Source organism: Podarcis liolepis, assembly GCF_965112155.1.
Source record: "Podarcis liolepis genome assembly, chromosome: 3".
NCBI lineage: Eukaryota > Metazoa > Chordata > Lepidosauria > Squamata > Lacertidae > Podarcis > Podarcis liolepis.
Genome location: NC_139557.1, coordinates 97,493,113 through 97,508,768, shown reverse-complemented (window position 1 = coordinate 97,508,768; position 15,656 = coordinate 97,493,113). Strand labels below are relative to the sequence as shown.

Here is a 15,656-nt window from a genome sequence, read left to right as displayed (position 1 = left end):
CGGAGTCTGTAACCTGAAGCATATGTAACCTGAGGTACCACTGTATTTGAAAGATTATTGTAAGCCATTAACATCACTAGCAGGGTTGACCAAATACTTGTAATGGGAAACTTTCTACCTTTCTGCCTTTATTGAAATTTTGAGTCATTTTGTAAGGAGTGTAATTAGAATTGGAAACGTGCCATGTGCCATGATATAAAGGTTAACTTTGATAGCCATGAGGCAACTTAAAAAAGGAGAGAAGAGCTCTTAACCCCTCAACGTCAAATGAAAGACCGTGAGAAGTGGGGGTAGCAGAAGGGAAAGCCTCCAGCTCCAGCCACCCCTCACCTCCGGGGCGCGTACCCGGGGTGCCGCGCGGGCAGCCGGGCCCGCGTTGCCTCTAGGACCCAGCGGGCTCCCGGCGCGCTTTTCCCAGGGAGCCGGCCGCGGCCGCCACTGCTGCTGCTGCTCCGGCTGCCCATGCCCATGTATGTGCTGCGAGCTCTGGCTGGCCGGGGCCGGGCGCTGCGGGTGGCTGCTGCTGCTGCTGCGCGCCATTAATAGCCACGGCACAGGCCGCCGCCACGACGGGGCTTGTGCCAAGAAGGAGGCGGCAGCGGCAGCGCCTGGCAGAGAGGAGCCATGAGCTCGGCGAGGAGTTCCGAGTCTCCGGCGCTGGAGCGTTTCCAGAGCCCGGGCAAAGGCCGGGGGCTGCGGGCGCTTCGCCGCTTCGCCGTCGGGGAGCTGCTCTTCTCGTGCCCGGCCTACACGCGCGTGCTGACCGTCAACGAGAGGGGCAACCACTGCGAGTGCTGCTTCGCCAGGTACCGCCCGGCCTGCCTGGCCGCTGCCCTTCGGCGCTCGCCCGTCCCCTGCCGGCGGAAGGGAGGAGGCCGAGCGGGAGGCACGAGAAGCGAGGGGGCAGGCGCTCGCCTTGGCGGCGCCCGCGAATTCCCCGCGGGTCCTAGCACCGGCGGCCCAGGGCGCGCTTCTCTGCGGAAGGGAAGGCCCTTCCCGGGCGGCTGCTGGCGGAGGCCGGGCGCGCGCGGGAGGAAGAGGGGCCGGGGCTCCTCCGGCCGGCCTGCCTGCCTGCCTGCCTGCTACTTGGGCCCTCTCTCACATCCAACAGCCTCCTGCCTCAGCCCCACATGGGGCGCCCTCTTCCGCACCCCGAGACGTCATTCTGACTGCTGCCTGGCTTTGCCGGTAGCCTGAGAGGCAGCAAACCCACAGGTGGAGAAGGATCTCTTCTTCCTGTCTCGGAAGCCACTGCACCTGTTGGATTTCTGGCTGCCCTTCAGCTGTCTCCCAGGGGACTCGAAAGTGGGATGGATGGGTGGGTGGGGTTAGAAGAGGCTTTACACGTGTCCAGGGGGTGTCGATGCTCAATAGCTGGACCCAGGGCTAAAAATGAGGTCCAGGACAAAGCTGTGATTCAAAGGAAGCCATGCTTATCCTCAACTGTCCTTCAGAAAGAGCAGGCATCCTTCTTTCTTTGTAGTTTGAGCCGTCAGCTAAAATTCGCAACATCTCTGGACAGTAAAGGAGTAGAGAAAGGATTATCGGGCAGTAGCGCATTTAATCTGGTAAAGTTAGTTGAATTAAGATATTTCCACGCAGTTAGCCTGAGCTTAGTTAGATTTAGGTAGGCCTGACTAAGCCCACTGAAATCAAGCAGTTTAGGGACATCTTGCTCTGCGTATGTTCAGGCGGTTGGTTGCTTCTTAAAACCAATTACGTTCCTTCTTGGCACTGTTAAACTGGCATAAAAAGATGTGGTCTCCTCCAGTGCGATTTATAATTGGCATGGAATATTGTGCAAGTTATCTCTTCCTTGTTAAGAAAAGCAAAACTGAGGCTGAGTTCGGATGGCCCGTGAAGGCTTGAGATCTGTACATGCTATACCTTTAAAGCACATTCGAAACACATTTCTTTCCTCAAAGAGTTCTGGGCACTGTAGTTCATTAGATGTTGCTGGGAATTGTAACTCTGTGAGGGGCAAACTACAATGTCCAGAATTCTTTGAGAGAAAGAATGCATTTCAAATGTGTTTTAAAAGATATAATGTGTACACAGCCATGGTTGTTTAGCTAAGCCATGGTTTGTGTTACCTCAGAACCCAAGGTGCCTACAAGATGCTGTTTGCGACTGACATACCAGGATCTGAAACCACAATTTGGAAGCTTGTTTGCAGATGAGTTTGTGCTAACTGTGGTTCGTGATTATGACTGAATTCATAGAAAAGTAGCAAACCATAGTTGGAGCCATTGGTCCACTTTATGAAATGGCAGTTGCATTATGGGAATGAAGTTTTATTTTCCTTGAGAGGCTGTCGCACTGTGGGTATGGGACTGAACGTGGAGCTGAGCGAGGAAGGAAAAAGATAGCGAAGAAACACCTGTAAACATGATTTGTCTGCTATATGTCTCAAAAGATCAAACCATGTTTTGGGTTCTTATCTATAGTTAGCACAAGCCATGGTTTCGTATTACATCTGAATCTAGCCGGAGCCTGGCACAGCGGGCCCTAGAGGTGGCTGGTGTATAGAAAGAATAGGCAGTAATCTTGGCAGGCAGAAATACCGCAGTCATCTCATGCAAGCTTACAGCTGTCATGGAATCATGTTGGAGTTTCCAGACCTACAGTTTCAAACAGGTGTATCTCTAAGAGAGATTGCTTGCAGAGGCCTCAATATATTTCATCAGAGTCCTTTGGGTTCTGATACGCTGTAGAGTCTCCTGCAAGCATATTGTGGCACTGTAACTCTTCAAGATCGTTTTACCCCTGGCACTTTATATTACAGTTGTAGTAATAATAAGAACCCACAAACACCCAAGTATGCATTGCAGCAGGTGGACTAGAAGACCCCCGCGGTCCCTTCCAACCCTGCAATTCTATGAGTCTATGGTTCAGTGTCCTGAGGATCCCTAATCATTTAGTGTTAAAGGTAATATCAGAGTTGTGTTATAATGTCCACTTTATAGAGGTCAGAATTAGGAACATCATATTTCATTTTAGAGAGTCTGATACTCAGGTCTTCTGATGGGTCATGTAAGCTCAAATGGAATACAATTCTATGCTCAGGCACTCTAAATTTGGCACCAAGAAACAGCTGCGTAGCGTGAGTTGTCAGCACCCGGGGCAAGGCAAGTAATTTGCGCCCCCTAACCCAGGGCAAGGCAAGTAATTTGCGCCCCCCCTAACCCCTAACCTGCCGCGTCAGGTGATCTGAGGCGAGTTGCCGCTGGCGCTGCCGCCCAAACGACGCTGCTTGCCCGGAGGAGGAGGGGGGCAGAGAGACGAGGAAAATGCAACATGGCCCAGCAGCTGCAGCAGCAGCGGCGGAGGCGGGGCTGTGAGGAGGGGCTGCCTGGCACGTCCTCCGCGGCCCTGACGCGCGGGGACTGCGGCGAGCACTGAGAGCCGCTGCCTGCCAGACACCTTCAGCCCCGACGCGCGCACAGCTCGTCGGTTCCGCGAGACATGCGGCTCTGCTACAGCCTGCGCCCGAGGCTCTTCGGCGACTCCGGAGGCAGTGAGCGCCCCCCCCCCAGATGTTGCGCCCGGTGCGGCCGGCCCCCCTTGCACCCCCCATGCTACGCCACTGCCAAGAAAACAGATTCTGCCATCTGTATAAATTATGCAAAAAAGAGAGAGAAGAAAGCACTATTCTGCCCTTTTTCATAGAATTGTAGAGTTGGAAGGGCCATGGAGTTCAACCCCCTGCAATGCAGAAATCTTTCCCCCAATGTGGGACTCAAACCTCTCATGCTCTACCAACTGAGCTATCCTAAATTCACTCTTTTTTTGTTTTGTTACTTTGCATAAATCATTCTGGTTTTGCCAATCATGGGGTGGATGAAGACACGTGCCAGCTCCAATTCAGCCACATCTCTCGCTTCTCAGATTTCATCAGGGATTGCTCACATGCTTTCAGGAGCAACCGTGTCATCATAAGAGCTGCAAACTTGATTCATTTCATATACCAACTTCATGCCCTCCACCCAAGTCATCGAATCTTAGAGTTGGAAGGGACCCTGAGGATCATGTAGTGCAACCTCCTGCAATGCAAGAATATGGAGCAATTCAGGAGTTTGTAGCTGTCCCATACCTATTTATCTATCGGGGGAAATCTTTAGCTTTCCTTCCAAATTGTGCTTAAGAGCTCCCTGAATGAGGGTCCATTAATCCAGTCTCTTACAGCATTAACATGCTCCTAGGTGGAATTCCCTGTGCCTATGGTTTTGCTATCATTGACAAAAGCTATGCTAATTGGATGCAATGTTTGTAATATTTGCCATGGAATGGTATCATGACTGTTGTCATAAAATGGTAGATTTATATTTATGTTCTGCTTCATATTCTTAACTTCTGGATTTCGGGAGTGAAGTGAAACTGATTTGACCCTTTCCTTTCTTTCTGCCTGTCAAAAGTTTGATAACTTTAACTAGCACATTCTCTTTCTATTGGATATCACATATCTTTTCCATCTAGGGTAGCGGTTAAATGGTAACAAAATATATGACTTAAAACAAATGTTGCTCCCAATAAACATGCATCTTCTGGAGGGGTTAACTGTATCAAAAGATAAATTGACACACAGTATCCTCAAAAGTATTTTGTTAAGCTATTGTTATGGGACAAATAATGTGATATTTTATTATACAGCATCTTATTTATAAAATACTTGAAATGGCTGGGTACTGTACCAAAATAACACCAGTCCTGCCCTCAATATGAGAGTTTTGCAGACACAGTATAAATAGAAAAAGAACCACGGACGAAAAATAATAATAAAAATAATAATATATTCATATACTGTATAAACTTGTTATTTTGACCCCTAAACATTTTAGGTATTATTATTCTTTGTTGGATTGTAGCCAAATAAAGTTTACTCAGAGTAGAGGCATGTTAATGAACTTAAGTTACTCATGCCCATTGTTTTCACTGGGTCTTCTCTGACTAGGACTAGTGTTGGCTGAATTTCTTGCTATAAATAATGTACAAATTGTGAGGTATTTGCTGGAGAATTATCAGTTTGACTCATTAAGTCTATAAGAACATATATGCTTCATTTAACCGCCAATTTTCAATGTAAGAGGTGGGGAGGGGTTGGCCTTAGAGCTCTTGACAAAAAGAACATCATGAGCTTTTCTCTCATGTTGTAATTATTTGATGGTTTTAATAATAATGTAACATAAAAGGTAAAGGTAAAGGGACCCCTGCCATTAGGTCCAGTCGCAGATGACTCTGGGGTTGTGGCGCTTATCTTGCTTTATTGTCCAAGGGAGCCGGCGTACAGCTTCCGGGTCATGTGGCCAGCATGACTAAACCGCTTCTGGTGTACCAGAGCAGTGCACGGAAATGCTGTTTGCTTTCTTGCCGGAGCGGTACCTATTTATCTACTTGCACTTTGTGCTTTTGAACTGCTAGGTTGGCAGGAGCAGGGACTGAACAATGGAAGCTCACCCCCTCACGGGGATTCAAACCACCAACCTTCTGATTGGCAAGCCCTAGGCTCTGTTGTTTAACCCACAGCACCACCCGCATCCCTTATAATAATTTTACATACCCCTCCCCCCAAAAAACCAAGTAATATTGTTAGAAAGTTCCCCAAGAGGCAAGAAATTCCAGGGCTTGTGCTTACCTGGGTTTGGCTTTCTTTGGAGAAGAGAAAGCTGGGGACTTCTGATGGTTTTCTAACATCTCCTAATAATTCTAAGATCTAATAATTCTATTACCAGCATAAGGAAGTAGTAGAGCATAGTTAGCTAGTAGAGCATAGGCAGTAATATCCCTGAAAATCAATTGCTGGCAATCCCAAATGGGGAGAGTGCTCTTCCTCCATGGACTTTCTATAGGCATCTTGTTGGCCACCTCTAGAGCAAGCCTTTGGCCTGATCCAACAGGCTCTTCTTGTGTTTACAAAATGGCACACTCTCACCAGGCATGAAAACTATCGTGTCTCATTGGATCCACTGTGACCCCAATATTTTCAGTCATCAGCTAACTCTGCCTCCGTATCGCTTTCTGCCTCCAAACTGCTCTTTATTCATATGCACCTGACTCGCTCTCCTTGGCTGTTTGCCCCAAGCCTTCTTTTCTTTTTTATTCCATTGTAATTATGATCCCCAGAACAACAGAATTGTTACACACTTCCCCAAAATGATTTTCAGCCTTTAGTCTTCATTTTCATTATTTGTTAACAAGATATAAAAATGCTTCTAGGCAATGTACAGAAAAACATACACCTTAAACTCACCCGTAAAACCAGATGTTAAAAACAAGTTGGCCTACAATTTTTTTTAAAATTGAATTAAAATTTACATTATATTAAAATACATGTCATGGGTAGGCTTGTTGAAAGAGAAAGTATGATAAAGGTACCTGCCAAACCTTGATGGCTTTATCATTCACAACTTTCCAGCAGAACTATTAAGAAATCTTATTAATACAGTTGTACCTTGGAAGTCAATTGGAATCCATTTTGGAAGTCCGTTAGACTTCCAAAACGTTCAAAAATCAAAGCGTGGCTTCTGATTGGCTGCAGGAAGCTCCTGCAGCCAATCAGAAGCCACTGAAGCCCTGTCGGACCTTCAGCTTCCAAAAAGAGTTTGCAAACCAGAACAGTCACATCCGAGGTTGCGACGTTCAGGAGCCAAAACGTTCAGGAACTAAGCTGTTCGAAAACCAAGGTATGACTGTACCCTACTGTGAAATCCCAGACTGTGCTCAGACACTGCTCTTAAGGCAAACTCATAGCGATAGTCCGACCTGCAGTAGCCTAACAGCTGTCTTGCTACAATATCTTAAGTTTAAGTTGAGATGCTTGTGGACAGAGGGTTTTGTAAATATATCTGGGAGGTTGCTTGGCTGTGACCATAGGGAGATCCCTCTGACGGCACTCAGGTGTAATGTGTTGCATTGCAGTATATAGCACAGTAGGTTTGCTGCAATGCAGCGTGCTCTGGAACTAAGCTCGAGAACTTCCTCCTGCAGCCACTGTGTAGAGGTGTCCCAAAGGGAGATGACGTTTATATGTTTTTAAAAAAGCTTCACAGTTTATCCATTGTATAGAAACCCGTGCTCAGAAAGAGGGCCGCTAATTTAGTGCCTTGGTTGCAGAAAACTCAGCATGTTAAATAACTTTCTCTAGCATTTACGGCTTCAGGGACTGAGGTTGTTACAATTGTTTTCTTTTATGTAAGCACGCCCCAGTGTTAAATAGACACACAAAAAAGGGAGCCTTTGAGCTTCTCCGCAAATTAGCAGATTAAACAAAGTATATTACTTTTATTTGCCAAGAAGCAAATTATATCATCGTGCCTGTTAGATTCAGTCATTTGCAGTGTGCACAATGCAATTAAAGTGATAACTGTGAGCTCCAGGGATAGCTCTTTCTTTTTATATGATAGCTTGACAAACTCATGCTCGAAAAGGAGAGGAAAAGGCTGGTGCACAGAACCACTTTTTCATGTTTAGAAGTGAATATAATTGAATCCTCCCCCCTGGTTTACAGGATAATTCCTCTCTCCAGCCCACCCCCCCAGTTTAAGAACAGTTATAAGACGCCATCTGAGATCTTGCATGATAGCTCAGTTGGTAGTGCATGAGACTCTTACCCTCAGGGTCATGGGTTCGAATACCATGTTGAGCAAAAGATTCCTGCATTGCAGGGGGTTGGACTAGATGACCCTTGGGGTCCCTTTCAACTCTACAATTCTATGATTCAGTCACCATATGGGTCCCATGCCTATTGACCAGGTCAGCTTCTGCATGCTGGAATGCTAATGGCCATAGTATTTTTATTAAATGATTGTCACCGGAGAGGCATGACAATTGTGTGCGTTGTCTCTTTTTAAGGAAAGAAGGCTTGTCCAGGTGTGGAAGATGCAAGCAGGCTTTTTACTGCAACGTAGAATGCCAGGTGAGTGTCACAGGAACCATGATGGGCAAAAAAGGGCATTGCTTCTATTTTATTCCAAATGTTTTCATACCTTCCTTCAATCTAAAAAAAAAATGTCCAGGGCAGTTTACAATAGGTACCGTATTTTTTGCTCTATAAGACGCACCAGACCACAAGACGCACCTAGTTTTTGGAGGAGAACAACAAGGAAAAAAATATTCTGAATCTCAGAAGCCAGAACAGCAAGAGGGATCGCTGCACAGTGAAAGCAGCAATCCCTCTTTCTGTTCTGGCTTCTGGGATAGCTGCACAGCCTGCATTCGCTCCATAAGACGCGCACACATTTCCCCTTACCTTTTAGGAGGGAAAAAGTGAGTTTTATAGAGCAAAAAATATGGTAAATAGCAAGGATTTATGGATTCAAATGGGTTTTTAGCTGAGAGAGGAAAGGAGTTTGCTGCCGAGGGTCGGTGCTACTGTGGAATCATAGCCGTGGCCTGAATAATTCTAGGAATTTTGAAATTGCCATAATGAGTCACAGAGGATCATCTGTGCTGGGTCATAGTATCGCTGAACCATTAGATTAGTAGACTGCTACATGGCCCTAATTGCTTCAGAAGCTTCTGCCTGCTTTAAACATACCAGATGGCTTAACGTTATTTCACTAAGCTGGTGAGGAAGCTTGTGCCTAGCTGAGCAATCAGAAATAAAGGCTGGATTTAGCTTTTGCGGGGAAGGGAAGGAATCTGTTTACAAATGTACAGTCACCGCTGCTGCTAATAATAATAGCGTGCTTAGAAACCAACTGTGCTTTCACTTGGTTAGTCATATGCATTCATTACAGGGGCAAAGGAAGCTGCAAGTAGACCCATTTAGAGTAATTAACAGTTACTGGGGGTAAAACTTTAATGCACAAAAGCAAAGGCCTCTAACCTTATTAAGTGTTTCTTTCCCTTGCTACTCTGGCACTTACCCACCTGGGATCATTAATAAAAACCCCAGGGTTGCATTTGCCATTTCTGAAGTGTGTGTTTGGTGCTCTAGTCCTCTGAGTTAATTCAGGGGTGAGGACCCTTTTTTTCAGATCGAGGGATATACTTTCTATGGAAACATCTGGTGGGTAGGGAGGACGTGCAAGCAGCGGGCAGGGCAAGAGGCAAAAGAGGGCCAAACAATGGATGTAAATGCTACTTTTGCACAGTAAACTTCTTTGTCTACATGCTCTCACACACCTCTACTCTCCATCTAGGCAAGCAAGCGGCATTATCTCAGATCAAGGACACATCCAAGCCTAGCGAAAACACTTCGTTTTACTTTTTCTTTGTACGGTAGTCTAGGTTCTGCACACGCCCCTCTCTATCCTTCATCCAGACAAGCAAGAGTGATTCTCAAGCTTTCAAGGACACATTCCGGGCGAAAACACTGAAGGAGGTTGTGAGGCAAGGCCGGTGAGGGGCGTGGCCTGGGGTAGAGGGCGTGGCTCGGGAGGGCGGAGTCCCAGGAGCTGGATTAAGATTCCTGTGAGGCCACATTGGAGCCTCAAACTTGAGACTCTCCACCCCTGAGCTAACCCACACAGCCATTTTTGAGGTTAGAAACATCACCAATGTAAATTGGTTGTTGGAAGGTGTCGCTATATGAAAAGGTTACGCAGGTGACTTGATAGTGCTCTATCTACCTCAGAAAGGGTTGTCATGTGAACAGTTAGTCATATTTTATTTTTGCCAACTCTCCCCCCCCCCCATATTATGGCACCGAATTGAATATTTATGACTAATACAGCATTTTCATCCTGTCTTTTTGGTGCAAAAATGGCATGTGGCGTCGTCTTTAAAATTACCCATTTGAAACAAAACAAAGAGCTGAAATCATATTCTGTGCTCAGAATATATCCCCCTCCCCCACCCCTTTTTCTGCTGCTGTTTTCCCCACTGTAGATACATTGGCCTTGACATACATATTTGCCCCTTTGCTTTCGATGCAGGAATATGCATTTTGACTGATTTTACCAGCCTCTTCATGGATCAGGTGGGAACTGAAACCCTATTTCCAAGTCCTGCCACGATGGTCAGAATCAGCTAGTTTTAGCCAAGCAGGCATGCTCCTCTCTCCTTAATTGTGTGTGTGTGTGTGTGTGTGTGTCCCCTGAATGTGCTGCCCATCATTTTCACTAGCTGATCCAAATAATTATTCCTTTTAAGAGAATTGGAGGAGAATGGGAGAGTGGAAGCTGATACTCAGGAATGGAGAAAGAACTTCTTATCCACCGGCCAGATGTGGCCCTCCAGTTCATTCCTTCTGGCCCTCAGGACTTGCCTTAGCTAGGAAATGTGTGGCTATCCCCAATGCTGTGAACTCCCATCAGCTCCAGCCAACATGGCCCAGTGGTCAGAGATGATGGGAGTTGGAGTTCTGGGCCACACATTCCCAAACCCCGAGTTACAGACTGTCCTACGTTCCTGCGCTTGCCTGCTCAAGGTGAGTGCTTCCCATGGCGCCTGCAAGGCAGTTGTAACAAAGCAGCCTTCCAAGAATGAAGGGTTCTTCTATCAGGCCCTCTGGACATTAAAAAGTTGCAGGAGAGTTGGGATTTTTATTCAGGTGTTAAGATGTGCAATTATATAATGATTTCATAAAGCCCTTCCTTCGGGTCATCATGTGCAATGTAATGCTTTATTCAATAGGACTTCAAGAGACTTGATCTTTATATTTTGAACATACCGGTATTGATCATGCCTTTTTCATCACACTGTATGAAATGCTTACGGGGTTTTTTTTGCTCCTCACTTGGTAGAATGCTTCTCTTCAGCATTTGGGGGCTTCTTCCAAAGTACTGTAAGAACATTGCCAACACCGAATTCTTTTTCAAAGTTACCTTCAAGCATTGTGGTCCTTAGAACCTAGTCTCTGCTGACTGTACGTGCTGCACAGACAATCTGTATCACATTTTCATCTTTATCTTCTTCAAAGACTTTGGGTGGTGGGGTTTTTTTTAAGGGTTTTTTTTAGTGGCTCAGCAATTTTGTCTTGCAGCCGAGAAGGGCATTGGGGCCTTGATATTGAACTTGTAGGACTCTGTTGTATAGCAAATGTTTCCCTTTCGTACCTCCATGAAAATGCATGCTCTTTGCTTTGGTTTTCTTCACATTACACAGACAACCCTTACATTTTCTCTAAACTAAAACGTCCCAAATGCTGCAACTTTCCCCATCCCCTTGATCATTTTGGTTGAGCTTTCTTTTCTTTTGTTTGGATCATGGTGGTCTTGATAGGAGAACTAGCTTGATAGCTAGTGGGTTCCATTCTGCCTTTCACAATTCGCGGATCAATCTGGCTAACAACCCCAATTGAATTCAGATAACATGCACAGCTATTTATCTAAAATAGTAACAATAAATTTTGGGTCAAAGGAGCATTAGACCTAGTGCCGACTTCTTTTTATTCCACCTCAGAAACTGGCTGTTAACAGCACTGTAGATAAGTACTTTGAGAGGGCAGCATTTTACAAGTGTAGATATGATGAACTAAGTCTTGGGGACACAGGCTGTTTTTTCCTACTATAAAACACCTCTATTCAATTATTAATAAGTTGAGGTCAGCTAATTATAGTGGATGCAGCCCTTTATTTGTCTTTTTTCTCTTTCAATGTTTGAAGAAGCTCTCAAAAGAAAAGGAAACATAATGGGAAAGGGGGTGGGAGGTTCCCCCCTTCTTTTCCAACCGTTTTGTGCTTCCACTAATATGCCTGTTAACTTACTCAAGAGGCCACCTTGACAGATAATGTGGGTAGTTTTGGTTCTTTGTTTTTAAAGAGAATCAAAATATTCAGAGGTGATAATAGAAGCATTCAGTGAATTTGTTTCCTGGCATAGTCATTTACTAAAATGCTTGTGCCTTTGTGTGGCAAATAAAAAGACCCCAGGGTATGACTTACCTCCCAAAAAATATATGCACAAGTAAATAGGTAAAGGGACCCTTGACCATTAGGTCCAGTCGCGGACGGCTCTGGGGTTGTGGCGCTCATCTCGCTTTACTGGCCGAGGGAGCCAGCGTACAGTTTCCGGGTCATGTGACCAGCATGACTAAGCCGCTTCTGGTGAACCAGAGCAGCGCACGGAAACGCCATTTACCTTTCCGCCGGAGCGGTACCTATTTATCTACTTGCACTTTGTGCTTTCGAACTGCTAGGTTGGCAGGAGCTGGGACCGAGCAACGGGAGCTCACCCTGTTGCGGGGATTTGAACCACCGACCTTCTGATCGGCAAGCCTTAGGCTCTGTGGTTTAACCCACATGTATTAAATCCTCATAATATTGATAGACCCTGTAGGAAAGCTTTTAAATGACAGGCCAATCCTGTAGATCAGGGGTGTCAAACCTGTAGATGCTGTTGCGCCTCAACTCCCATCAGCCTCAGCAAGCTTGGTAGGGAGGTTTAAAGCAGGTTTTCCAACTATGCAAACTCCTTTTCAGACACACACACACCCCGACAAAAAAGCTCCAAATGAACACAAAGCCTGCTTAGCTCCTTGCCTATACAGTGGTACTTCGGTTTTCGAACGTAATATTTTCCAGAAGACCATTCGGCTTCCGAAACATTTGAAAACCGAGGTGCAAAGGGCAGCCTGCAGTTTCAGTGGAGAAAACTGGGGGGGGGGGGATGCAGCAGGAGCCATTCGATTTCTCATGCACATTCAAAAATGGAAGCATTTACTTCCAGGTTTTCGGCTCCCGAAAACCGCAATTTTTGGCTTCCAAGATGCTTGAAAACCAAGGTACCACTGTATTAGTGATGGTTTCTCCATAGCAGTGAGCAGTTCTTATCTACTATACACAGATAATTCACTTATGAATCTGCCTTAGGCATGCACACGCACACGCACTCAGAGTACTTTGTGTATTTGCAAGGATGTGACAAAGCATTACCTGCCTGGAGATGATGGTGAAGAAGAGGTTCTGCTCAAAAAGGTGGTTTGTTTACATATGGTTTGGGCAGTTTAAGTATCGAAGCAGAGCACATTATATAATTTGTGTGCATGGTGTTCCTCAGGTATCTGATCTACCTTCCCTATTTTCCAATGGCACATTTTTCAACTGCACAGTTTCCCCTCAACACTACATTTTGCATCTAGTTGCGTAAAAAACCTTGCCAGCAAGCATGGCTGACGGCCAAGGATGATGGGAATTGTAGTTCAGCAGTGTTGCACGGCCCCAGATTCCCTACCCCTGCTGTAGGTTCAGTTGTGGTGAATAAGTAAGGGCGCATTCAGGTGTGGGGAATCTTGCGCTAGTTTTCCTGACTGTAATGCTGGTTCTTTGGTTCCTTTTCTGATGTTCCTTTCGTGCTGTCGAACCAGCTGTGCTATGTGGCTTTTTGACTGATTGGCTATATTTCATCCACACCAGTGAGTGTGATGTGTCACAACAACGAATGGACAGCGTCACTACTCCCCCACTCTTTCCGCACATCTGTGCTTCTGTTCCCTTATGACTCACCCATGAAAATGGCAAAAAAAGAGAACTGTTTGCTGGTATACAGCCCCAAATTTACTCCCATGACTTTTCCAGGTTAAGGGGACAGCAAACTGGTTTTTTTCTGGATTCAAATAACACAGGAATGAGTGCTGAACATGCATTATATTCCGTTGGTTTTCTGTGTCATGTGAAAGCTCGTGTGGAAACCAACTCTTAGGGAAACTTGGGGGGGGTGGAATAATACAGTGTGAACAAACCTTTCAGAAAGGTGAGAATCACACTTTTCTGTATACATGGCATTCTTCTTATCCTCAGGGCTGCAAAGCTAGGTTGCCAACCTACTTTTGAAGAACTAAACAGACAGAAATAAGGAGAATGGCAATCAGAAATGTAAATTCACCTTCCCTCCCCTGGGCCACTATTCTGCTTTTTATATAATGTCAAGGGTTGATTGAGTCTAATTTTTCACACTTGAGAGCACCAGTTTTATGAATAGTGTCCTTGGCTCTGTTACGTGGAATCAAGGATGCTAGGCTCTCCAAATGTGTTTTGGCACCAGTCCAATTTGTGAAAAGAACAATACGAAAATTACATGAGTTTTTTTATTCTCTTTTTTAAAAGTGAGAATTTCGCTCGTTCTTTCTAGAAATCTTCCCCTGCCCCTTTGACCTCTCCCCCTTGACTTACTACCTCCATGTAGACATGCCTAGAACACATAGGCTAGCTTTGAGGCCATCTGTGGGAGATTCCCCGCCCCAGCCCCACAGATTCATTCGAAGTATTGGCTTCTGGGGACTTTTGTTATTGCATTAGAATACTATAGGCTTCTGGCACATCCGTAGCCGATGGAAACCATTTTGAAGAACCCACTGGAGGTAGCTCATGCTTCTGCTTTGATTTTTATAAAAGCAGGTGCCCTAGCAAACTTGCTTTTCCAGACATTTTCTCATTCTGTCCTTAAATCAGAGAGAAATATTGTCTGCATAGTCCCCCCCCCCACCCCCTTGAACCTACAGTGTCGTTAATACAGCACTGGGGAGTTGGCTAGAACAATGCTGCCCGCTACCAGTCAAACGGCTTAGAAAAATTGTGGAAAAGAATGTTAAACGCGGTCCTGCTGTGATCACTAAAAAGGCCGCTGTCACAGTGTTTCCATGCCAGGTATTACTCAGACACTGCTCCCCTCTTCTGCAATATTCCTGGCTTTTATCTTGTTTTGCACAATTCAGCCATATCTTGTCCCTTTAACCACCTTACTAGTTCACATAACTCAGTCGGATTCTGCCTGAGGAAAAATTTTAATTAACTATGCTTAAAGAATCAAAGGGTCAGGACGGAACATTGGAAGGACATATTGGCATTGTCAATTTTGTATCTTCCTTAACATTTCTTTCTTTTTCTTTTTCTTTTTTCGGCGGTACAAACCCAGGTGTGGAATGTGGTATTCTACCCCTTGTGTACCAAAAAGTTAATTGTTTAGTGAAGAATCTAAGCTGCTATTTGACAACTTCCTTTCTGGTCAAGTGTCAGATATTGTGACCATGAAATAAAGCCCTTTTCAGTCTCACACACACAGAGAGAGAGAGAGGGAGAGAGAGAGCGCTTTATTATGATTGCTTATTTGGCAAATATAAGTGGAGATTTCTGGGAAATATTTCCCACACAATCAGGTTTCTGAATGGTCACCATCCATTTGCTGGTGGGAAACTGAATGCTGGACTTCATGTAGGCCTTTGGCCTAGTCCAAAAAGGCTCTTCTTTGGCTCTTATGCTTATTTCTTGACAACTCTTGGGTACTTCCAAAATTTGCCCATTTAATTTTTGTGTTTGTTATGTCCATAATACTCTAGGTATAAAGAACTTAATCCAGTGACTTCAACCAAGTCATTGTCATTAGATAGCTCCGCTTGACTGTTGTGGCCTACCCAATAGATACATGTGCTTAGATAGCATTTATTTCAGAAGGACAAGCTCTTAGGAAGCTGCCTTATATTGAGCCAGGCCATTGATACATCCAGGCCAGTATTGTCTACACTGGGTTGCAGTAGCACTTTAGGGTTTCAGACAGGGGTATTTTCCAGCCCTGCCTGGAGATGCCAAGGTTTGAACCCGACACCTTTGAATGCAGAGTATTTGCCCTGTGGTTGAACTGAACTGCAGCATCTCCCCGTTCCCAGGTCCTTGACTAAGGGATGAGCTGCAGCTGCAGGACAGTTGCATTTGTTTTGCATTCTCATTCAGAAGAAGAATGCTAGGTCATCTATAGGTCTCATTGAGTATTTTGTCAGGAGT

The 15,656-nt window shown here is 45.3% G+C and overlaps 1 protein-coding gene across 1 annotated transcript in view; it reads left to right on the top strand.

Moving 5' to 3' along the window:
• Window positions 1-407: 407 nt before the first annotated feature.
• The window catches only part of SMYD2 (SET and MYND domain containing 2), a 34,409-nt gene continuing 19,160 nt past the window's right edge, over window positions 408-15,656 (top strand). The window contains exons 1-2 of the mRNA XM_083494647.1: window positions 408-806; window positions 7,849-7,912. Coding sequence (XP_083350773.1) covers window positions 625-806; window positions 7,849-7,912 — 246 coding nt within the window. The 5' untranslated portion in view covers window positions 408-624. The remainder of the gene's footprint in view (window positions 807-7,848; window positions 7,913-15,656) is intronic.